Below are 9,738 nucleotides of genomic sequence, written 5' to 3'. Positions count from 1 at the left end.
TTTGGAGGGTTTATGAAATACAAAACAAGGAAGTGCACTGCGGAAGAACTTGGTTTAAAAGAAAAATAGAATAACTGCTCGCAGTTTGTATTTTTTGGGAAGATTTTCAATCATTTTGACTGCGAGCTGCTTTCGCCATGGAGGTCACGCCGAAGAATGTGTCAACTAAATCGGTATATAATTGCTCACCGACGAGCCCATGTGGGATCGCTGAGACGGTAATTTGTGTGCTTTTTCACTAAACTATTTCAAGTCGTCACTGTCATTTCAGACTATTTACTTTCTAAAAAAATAAAATTAGCAGTCTAACTAAATCAATTAAAACAGTTCATCTGGTACGTGCAATGTTTTTGTGATGTCCATATCAAATAACATTAAGCTTAAATCTGTTAATAACATTGCATTATACTGACAATTTCTCAGATTTGGGGGAAGCTAAAGTAAGTGTACTGCATTAATGATGTCGCTAGTCTAAAGTATTTATTTTGTATACAGCTCTTGCATTGGATCTTATTTGACGTGTGATGTTGACATGGAATACTGGCTTAGGCAAGTCTTGTTGACAGCACACTCTGCCATCTGGTCTCCACAGCCTCAGCAGAAGTTGAGCACCTCCCTGAAGGAACATCTGAAAAGAACACGCCGCTCCTTCACCTCGCCCTTCTCCGTGGCCAAGCGCCTTTGCGTGGACGATGAGGATGACCAACGAATTCCGTCATGTTCCCAGACAACGGATGACGACGTTCATAAAATTCCTCCACAGTCTGCCAACTGCCAGGAACACAGACCTGGGAGTGAAAAATGTTCTTGGAGAATTCCTGGACCGGCGCACTCCCACCCTGAAGACTTTGCGCAACGACGGCAGCGGCTTGGCAGGGAGGTGAAGGACAAGACGGAGACGTTACGCCGATTGAGGATGGTTAAGATGTATAGGAGCAAGGTGGGTCACTTGATGTGGGCGGTGGAGGAAGACATCCCGATTATTTTTCAACTTTTCTCCTTCTCCAGAACGAACTGGCGCAGCTTCAAAGCTTGATCGACAAGTGGCGGAGTTGCGTTCAGAACGCGTTGTACGAGCTCCAGTCGGACGTTCCTGTGGAAGGACGCAAAGCCAGCCTGTCTGAACTCATCGACCTCTTTGGTCTGGATGAGAAAATTCTGCACTTTGACCGCACGGAGGAAGACTTTGCTTCATGAATGTGTATCTGAATATCTAATATCTTTTGTTCACCAAACTCTTCTAAATAATAGAAATGTTCAATATTATGGCATTCTTTATTTGTCGCTTGATATAGTTAGGGTCTATTCAAGAGAAGTGTAAATAAAACCTGGTTGCCTGCGTGAGGCTTAGTCGTATTTGATCTGCATCAGCGAAGGGACGTTCCTCATCTTCAAATGCTGCACCTCGGTGCTGAGGAAGGCCAGCTTCTCCATCTGGAACCTGGCCGTGTCCTTCAGCCGCTGCACCAGCAGGACTTCCTGGTAGCGCTGCTCCGCGTTCAGCGCTTCGTTTTCTTCCGAAGCTATTAAAAAAAAAAAAAAAGTTTGCGAAATTTCAAACAAGTCTGGAATGTGTGATTTGGTTACCCGAGGCTTCGTAGACGTGTCTCATCTGCGACACAGTCACGTGCATGTCCTGGACCTGCTTGTCCAAAACGCCGTTCTTTTGTTCCTTCATGGTCGTCTGAGCTCGGAGGTGTCTGATTTTTTGTTTGCGAGTCTTTACGTCCTTCTGATAAGCCTTTGAATGTTTCAGAAAAAAAAAAAACATTTTGTTCCTAGTCTGCCATATTTTTGATGTGAGCAGGCCTTGTGTTACCTTCGTTTGCAGGGACTGAGCCTCCTTCAGCGATATCGCCTGCTTGCACACGCGACTGTCGGTGTCTGTCTTGAGATACTGCGAAAAAAAAAAAAAAGAGGTACAGAGCGCACGCTGTTAGACTTCCCGTTGCCATGTTGGCGTAAAAACAACTGCGCTATAAACGTTACGACCGCACTTTATGGTTTTGTTTGTATTCAAAAGGTTGAATTGTCACTGTTCCAGAGGCTTGAACAATGGCAGGAAGCAGCGCTGTTGGCCACAGGAGAACCACCTGAACGTTTTGCCAAAATAAACGGGCATCTGGGCCCGGAGCGAGCGCATTCTCATGCACAGTCAACGCCATGTTAAAAATAAGACGCGTGACTCATCAGATCTTTATGGAGCCTGTTGATTCTCCAAGCTACTCGCTCGCTGTGGCCTGGACAACGTGTGGGAGTATCTCCCTGTTAGGTCGGGTGTTTACTTAAGATTGATGCTCTTGCACGTGTTTAAATGGCCATAAAGAAGCAGCGGCTTTCACCTGAAGACATTGTGCTGATAAAAACCTAATCAATCTGATCATAAATCTTTTGATGGGAGCCGAAAATTGCTTTATGACTCGCTGGCATTTATGAAAGATTGATAAAAGGTCAATAAATCCAATGGATCAAAAGGTACACAATCCAAGACCTCTTTGTGGTCCTCTGTGAGACGCAGCTTCTGGATGTCCCATTCTTTGTTCTTGAGATCCTCTATCTGCATCCTCCTTATGGTGTTGTCCCACTCCACCTGGATGATACCCTTACGGAAGTCTTTGGTCTGCACCATGGTGGTTATCTTCTGCTCGCCGAGGGTCTGATTGGACAAATCGGTCTTTAGTGAGATGTTGGTTGAACTGGTGAGTGCGTTCAACTGACCCTGATCATTTGGTTGAGTTCTTCCACTTTGCTCCTGTGGATAAGAATGGAGTCGCTGTAGTCGGGGATGAGGTCCATGTTGGTCACCTCGACCTGGCCTTGTTTGAGCAGGAACTGGACCGTGATGTCTGTCAGGAAGTTCTGCTTCTTCTCACGCAGGCTTGAAGGTATGAGACCCAATCATTTGTTTACAAGCCATCTAAAAGTCACTTTTTCGTCAAATAAAATAAATGGAGGGTCACAGACTTTTCAAGTTCCGTTGTGAGAAACTCGATTTCCCGCTCGGCGGTCTCGTCATCTTCTCGCTTCTTGAGCAGACTCGCTTGCATTTCAGCTAGAGTGGCCGCTGTGGATTTGATCTGCAGGAAAAATGCCATTATGTTTTTTAAACAACGTATGCAATTTAACAATGGGAAGGTGATGACAAATGTTCCTGCTTGATTAAATCAGAAGAGCACAAAGTCAGAAATGAATGGTTGTCTGCCCAACTATGTTTGGCGTTCCACATGGTTCAATTTTGGGGCCCCTGCCGTTTTGTTGCTTTTTCATTTAAATGATGGTGATAATTAGACAATTGTGTAAAATAATTTGAATTAATTGTGTAAAAATCTTTACGGTGTGAGCTTCTGTTAGTTCTTAAATCGTCACCTTATGCTCCGTGTCTATTTTTGTTCGGCGGATTTGACAAAACTTCTCCCACACTGGCTGGTTCAGTCCCTCCGGCATGTTTCGATGAGAGTCCAACTCATCCATGGCATTTTTCCTGTGACCTCTGAGCAGAAAGAAAATAAAAAGCTTTTATGACACTCCCTCAAAAAAAAAGTGGTACTAATGACCAACCTTGGTCTTCGCTTGAAGAGTTTATACAGCTGATCAACATGAGCTTTATGCAGGTTTGCAAACTCCTTCCTAAAGTCTTTGTCCTGAGCCTTGAGAGACATTAAATGGGGTGAATCGGCGTTTACTGGCAAAGAGGATGTTTGGGCGCTATCAGAAGCCTTACTTTGTCATCTGCCACAATGTTCTCATAACTTTCCTGGAACGATTCCACTTCTTTTTCAAACTCCTCAAGCTCTTTGCCCATTTTTATCTTGAATAGGAGAAAGAAGATTATGGAGGAATTACATGGAACTCCAGCATGATGCAAATTGGATAAATTTGTCATTTTACCCTCTGTGCGGACATTTCTTTAAGTTTTTGCGCCAGCTCCATTTCTTCATTCTTCATAATCTCTTCCATGAGCACCGAGTAATTGAGAGTTTTAATCTTCAGTTCTTCCTGTGAAATATTTTTGGGAGGAGGGGGGGGGGGGGGCACACTTTTTACACATGCCCAAATTTTCAAAAAGTTCAACATCGGTATGGAAATGAATAATTAAAACTTTGTTTGGTATGCAAAAAAAAAAAAATGTGTGCATGCATTGGCTGTTCACCTGACATATGGCCATGTCGGATTTAATTTTCATCTCAAAGAGCCTTTTCAAACCTTCATCAAAGCGGTCAGTGGCGTCTTTGGTAGCTTTCTGAAGGCTTTTGATTTCATTTTCCAGGGACTGAGAATCAAAGTGGTCACTAAGAAAGTATTACGTCAAAGCAGGTGCGGTGGAAATTTGGAATACCTTTCTGTATTTGTCCTTCTCTGTGTCCAACTCTTTGACTTTCTTTTCATATTCTTTAAATTGCTTTTTCTCTTCTTCGCTCCACTCGTTGTTAGGTTTGGCCAGAACAAACTCGGGCTGGGGTACTTCCTGTGGAGTACATTCAGTAGGCACTTCTCGTTTTGGCCCGGTTGTTTTATTCAACAGAAAACGCTTGGGTGGGATGTCATGTCATGAGCGCAAGCAGACCCACCGCTTTCAGCAAACTGTCTTTTTTCACTTCCAGAACGCCCTCCATCATGTCATCGAGAGCCCTTTCCCGAACATCGTCGCTCTGAAATAGACAACACGTTGCGCAATATTTTTCTCCATCAACTCATTCAGTGCCACTCGAGTTCAAATGGATATTTGACGTCTATAGTCGTCAATGGGAGCGAACGAGTTCAATTGCAGTGATGTGACCTAACCTCTCAAATGTAGATATTGCTCCAAAACATCACTATACGTGACCTAAAATAATAAATAAAATTTCTACTCGTGTTTCTGCCACATTTTTAGTCAATGAGTCACTGTGTGGGGCTGCCGCCATGTGACTGCCCGTTTCCGTTTGATCGTCGTCACTATTGCCGACGTTGCTTTAGTCAGACGGTCATGTGAGAGCGCCCGAGGCAGATGTTTCTTTGACAAACCAAAACAAATAAATAAAGGGCAGCATTAAGATAGATCAAAACAAAAGTAGCGAGTAAAATTTATTAACACTCCTCAGCTTGACTCTTCCTTTTTCTTTCCAAGTGTAATTTACTACTTTACTGCTGGTTGGTCCGGTCTCCAAGCCAGGAAGAATTTGGAGCAAATCACAAAACAGGAGCTTCAAAAACAAAGCCACGTTTGTTTTGGCAGCGTACCTTGGCCGCCAAACGCTTTTGTTCCTCCTGCCTCTTCCGTTCCTCTTCCTGCTCCTCTTCAGGGGTGAGGTACTTTTCTGCCTTGATCTAATAAGAAGATTCCCGTTTTAGCCATAACAAATGTGACAGGTGAGATTGCAGATGGGGTCACCTCAGAGTCGTCCACAACAAACACCCTCTCGGGCACCTCCCGGTCATTCAGGACGGGCACCCACAGCTCCTCTTGGAGCTCCAGTTCATCCAAGACCTCCTTCACTTGCTTGTTCCTCTCTTTGACGCGGCTGATCTCCTGCACTTTTTGCGTATACACCTTGTCAAACTGGGTGTTGAGAGCTACCTTGATTTGGTAGATCACATCCTGGATATTGGGAGGTTGGGGAAATTAGGTGGAAAAAAAAAAAAAAGAGGAATGTCCTCCTGTTGTTGTTTCTTTCCTGCTTATATTAGTTTTTATTCCATAATTGAGAATATTATGAGAGCATATATGAAAGTTGCCCACTAGTGAAGCCAGTCATGTTTTTATTTTTATTGCTCACGGGCTCCCTCTACTGTATATACAGTGCAGTACAAGCTGATCTTGACGCTCTTCTCACCTGAAGCAGAACGATCTGGTTTAGCTTCTGCTGGGTGGTGTGCAAGCTGAACTGGTCGTAGAGGTAAGAATGTGACAGTCCCAGCTCGGCCGAGTAGCTGCTCGCTACTCCACTGCCCTCCGAGAAATCGTCGGCTTCTTCCTCCGCACGTTTTTCTTGGGCTGCCTGGAAAGGTTTAGCACAGATTTTGTTTTGAGGTGACCAAGAATGGAAATTTGCAATGCCTTTAGTGTCTGTGATTTTTTTTTTTTTAAACATGAACTACGATGTTACCGCCAGTTCCTCCCTCCTGCAATTTTCAACTCTTCGCAGGGCAGCCAACTCGGCCTGCGGTCGCTCTTTGAGCGGGTAGTTTGTCACCTCGTGCTCCGTATGAAAAGCCTGTTAACAAGTACATTTTAGTTACCGTGTCAATCGAGTCGGCTTCAGAACACCTTCCATACCTTTAGAGCTCTGTCTTTAACTTTCAGAGAATCCCAGCAGTCTCTCTTGATGACATCACGCTTGTAGCATCTTTCTAAAATCTCCATCCGAATTTTATCCCTCACCTGCGGTCAAGAATCACATCAGAAACGGCATCTGAGAAGAAGAAACATTTCAAGGCCGTGTTACCCGAGACACTTCTTCATCCAAGGCTGCATCGTACATCCTCTGCCTGTCGTCGTCCACGTTGAACTCCTTCAGCTCCAGTCGCTCCATTTCGGGGACCTGCTCGTTTTTCCTGATCATCTCTTGGATCTGACAACATGGATCCATTCCGTCAATCACTGTACGTTCATAGATCATAATTGATGCCGCACTCACAGTGCTGCGGATCGACTCCATCCTGGCCCGCAGTTGCTTCTTTTTGTCTGAATAAATCGGATCATCTTCGCTTAGATGCTGCTGCATAAATAGTACAAATGAATAAATACATAACACTTGTAATTTGCAATACAGTGTACAGAAGATACAAAATGGAGTCTGGTTTACCTCACTCTCTTTTGCCGCGTCGGGGTCAATTTTAGGAGACTCAGTATTAACATCCATGGTGGACTGAGTTTATCACATCAGGCATTCAAGACTTTAGTTCTATTGTGCCTTGGGGAAAACATTACAAAACATAGTACAGTCAATGCATCAGTATTCACTGATTAATGTAGTCACCGGATTTTTATTGATTTATTGCTGTCTCCTGTTTCGCCACAAGAGGGCACTAAAACGAAGCTTTGAATGAGTGAGTCTATTTTCGGTTAAATTAAGACATTAGTTCCTTGCCTATTAAAATGAAAACAAAAAGTGTGCACGCAGAAGGAATAGGACGCAGCATTTTAGTAAACATCTACATGTAGAAATTGGATAAATTAGTTAGAAGGCGATGACGTTTTATCGAGTCGTATCATTGATTGTGCGAGGCGAATAAAACTCACAGCTTCTTTCCTTTGTCCGCTGAAAGGAAAAAAAACTTTTATTTAACGTTTTATTTCTGCTACACTGAAAATGGGGGTCAATTTGCACAAATAAGAGAAACTCCCGGCAGATTGGTAAAAAAATAGACGTTTGTGTCGCGGTGTAGTCTGTTTTGACAGTATCACTATGACAACCAAAGTCATTCGCTAAAACGCGACGTCATGATGATAATTGAAAGTGATTTTGTTCAATAAATATTTCTAGCTAACAATACGAGTTGGCATAATATGTCAGAAGTCATTTCCTGCCCCCAAATGATCAAATAAGCAAACCCTAAAACTCATTTTAACCTGTAAAATGTGGAAGATGAACACAATTAAGTTCAATACAACTTGAACACGTGTCGAGATCAATAATAATATTGCTTGTTACTGCCTGACTTACCCGATGAAACCAAGCATGACTACAATTTACACTCCAATTTCTAAGAAACCTAATACATTAATTGTAACCTTAACGAGACAAACTACTTAGTAAGATTCTTACGTTCAAACCAACGACCAGTTCTTGTGTATCCTTGGCAACCAGAAATAAGAGCCCTTACCACGCCCATTTTCTCCTTCAACTGTCATTGGCTAATGCGTTTTCCCGGAAGTGAGCGCAAAATATAAACACATTTTCACCGTTTGAGGTTTTCAATACCTGCAAGACCTGCAGCAAATCCTCCTGTACGTCAAATCGTCTGACCGCAAAAATGGCAAGTGTGCAGTGTGTATGCAAAGGTAAGACGTTTAATATGTGTTTTTACCATTTAGTGAAATGTCATTTATGAAACCGAGGCTCGGCGACAATACTGCGCAACTAAAGAAATACTCCCATTGTGCTTCCAAATTTCCTTCTATGTGAAAATCAGTGTTTTTCTTGACAAATGTATCTGACCTCTGTGGCACATTTATGGAGACGTTAAGGTAGAGTGGGAGTGCGCCGTTAAATTTCCTTCATTTTCATACTAGTGATCGTCTCGTTGTAATAAACAAACATGCTAATGAAATGAGATTATAATTAGGTCAGTGGCAAAAATGCTATTAACATGGCAAAATTGCAACTCTAAAAAGTTCCACATCATCGGCGCGTGACTCAGCATTTTTTTCATGTGTCTTGCACAACAATTGGGCGATTTCCCCATGACAAGATCTTTTGAAATGTCCAGTTGCATATTTTTTTTCTTTTCTTTTGCTTACAAATCTAGTTTGAGAAGAAAAAAATCTGCCTATGATACAAGTCCCCAAGTATGAAATCAAATATAATACAGTGTTATTAACATTATAAATATTCTCTTAGGGTGTGCTGCGCCCGGACCGGTGCCAGCCGGGTCCATCAGACTGTACAGCATGAGATTTTGCCCATTTGCTCAGCGGACCCGACTGGTGCTGAATGCTAAAAACATCAAGTAAGTAAAACACAGTGCGATTTAAAACCGATCGTGACATTTTGTTTGTTTCGTACATTAGGCACGACATCGTCAACATCAACCTGAGAGACAAACCTGATTGGTTCCTGGAGAAAAACCCTTTGGGCCAAGTCCCTACCTTGGAGACGCCAGCGGGGGAAGTGATTTACGAGTCTCCCATCACCTGTGAGTTCCTGGACGAGGTGTATCCTGAGAAGAAGCTACTTCCCGACACGCCCTTTGGAAAAGCCCAGCATAAGATGTTGCTGGAGAAGTTTTCCAAGGTCACAAAATTCGGTCATGGAAAAAAATTAAACGCACAAGTCAATTTGCGGAGTATTAAGAATGGACTTTCAATTTGTGCGACAGGTAACACCACTAACCTACAAGATTCCAATGGGCAGACTGAAAGGCGAGGACGTCTCTGGACTTCATGCTGAACTGAAGCAGAAGTTCCGCGAACTCAACAAGGTTTGTTTACAGTTTTTTTTTCGTACTTTAGAGTATCAAAAAATGCTTGTTGGCTTTTGTTACGTACCACATATATTCCAGGACCTGGCAAAGAAGAAAACAAAGTTCTTCGGCGGCGATTCAGTCAACATGACTGATTACATGATGTGGCCTTGGTTTGAGAGGTTGGAGGCCTTCGAACTGAACGAGTGAGTCGTCTTTCCAAAGATAAAAATGATTTGGAGTATGAATTAAAATCCCCTTTGACCTCCCAGCTGCTTGGATGATGCACCTGAGCTGAAGAAGTGGGTGAAGTTCATGTCCGAGGATCCTTTTGTCAAAGTTAGCGGGCACAGCGTGGACATCTACAAGGCCTACTACAAGACCTACTTGGAGGGCAAACCCAACTTTGACTACGGCTTGTAGACGTGAGACGATCTTGACCGACGCCTTTTTTTTTTTTTTTTTGTACAAGTGCTGAGTCACACTCCACTGATGAATAAAACCGGTTCTGGTACTCTGCATGTTGCCAGGACTGAATTTTGCAAAGTCACCTTGTTGTCTGTCTGCAATTACTCGACAAAATGCAGGTTGAAGAGGTGTCCGACAATATTATAAAAAAATAAAATTCAGTTC

At 43.0% G+C, this 9,738-nt stretch overlaps 3 protein-coding genes across 3 annotated transcripts; 2 read left to right on the top strand and 1 right to left on the bottom strand.

Moving 5' to 3' along the window:
- Window positions 1-1,341, top strand: sfr1 (SWI5-dependent homologous recombination repair protein 1). Its single transcript, XM_061285460.1, has 3 exons — window positions 1-218; window positions 593-940; window positions 1,009-1,341. Exons 1-3 carry the CDS (start codon window positions 138-140, stop codon window positions 1,195-1,197), a joined length of 618 nt encoding a protein of 205 aa, XP_061141444.1. The 5' UTR covers window positions 1-137; the 3' UTR covers window positions 1,198-1,341.
- Window positions 1,257-7,849, bottom strand: cfap43 (cilia and flagella associated protein 43). The gene is made up of 22 exons (XM_061285454.1): window positions 7,647-7,849; window positions 6,786-6,893; window positions 6,618-6,698; window positions 6,426-6,551; window positions 6,257-6,361; window positions 6,087-6,194; window positions 5,814-5,978; window positions 5,372-5,578; window positions 5,221-5,307; window positions 4,569-4,649; window positions 4,337-4,465; window positions 4,151-4,270; window positions 3,889-3,996; window positions 3,722-3,808; window positions 3,559-3,647; window positions 3,367-3,490; window positions 2,965-3,077; window positions 2,719-2,878; window positions 2,492-2,656; window positions 1,820-1,897; window positions 1,588-1,741; window positions 1,257-1,523 (listed from the first exon to the last, which is right to left on the bottom strand). Exons 2-22 carry the CDS (start codon window positions 6,840-6,842, stop codon window positions 1,348-1,350), a joined length of 2,520 nt encoding a protein of 839 aa, XP_061141438.1. The 5' UTR covers window positions 6,843-6,893; window positions 7,647-7,849; the 3' UTR covers window positions 1,257-1,347.
- On the top strand, window positions 7,825-9,655 carry LOC133158321 (glutathione S-transferase omega-1-like). Its single transcript, XM_061285459.1, has 6 exons — window positions 7,825-7,984; window positions 8,544-8,652; window positions 8,714-8,936; window positions 9,022-9,123; window positions 9,205-9,311; window positions 9,378-9,655. The coding sequence occupies exons 1-6, from the start codon at window positions 7,957-7,959 to the stop codon at window positions 9,526-9,528; spliced, it is 720 nt and encodes a 239-aa protein (XP_061141443.1). The 5' UTR covers window positions 7,825-7,956; the 3' UTR covers window positions 9,529-9,655.
- Window positions 9,656-9,738: the final 83 nt, after the last annotated feature.

Source organism: Syngnathus typhle, linkage group LG8 (genome assembly GCF_033458585.1).
Source record: "Syngnathus typhle isolate RoL2023-S1 ecotype Sweden linkage group LG8, RoL_Styp_1.0, whole genome shotgun sequence".
NCBI classification, from domain to species: Eukaryota; Metazoa; Chordata; class Actinopteri; order Syngnathiformes; family Syngnathidae; genus Syngnathus; species Syngnathus typhle.
This window is presented reverse-complemented; position numbering and strand designations above follow the sequence as displayed.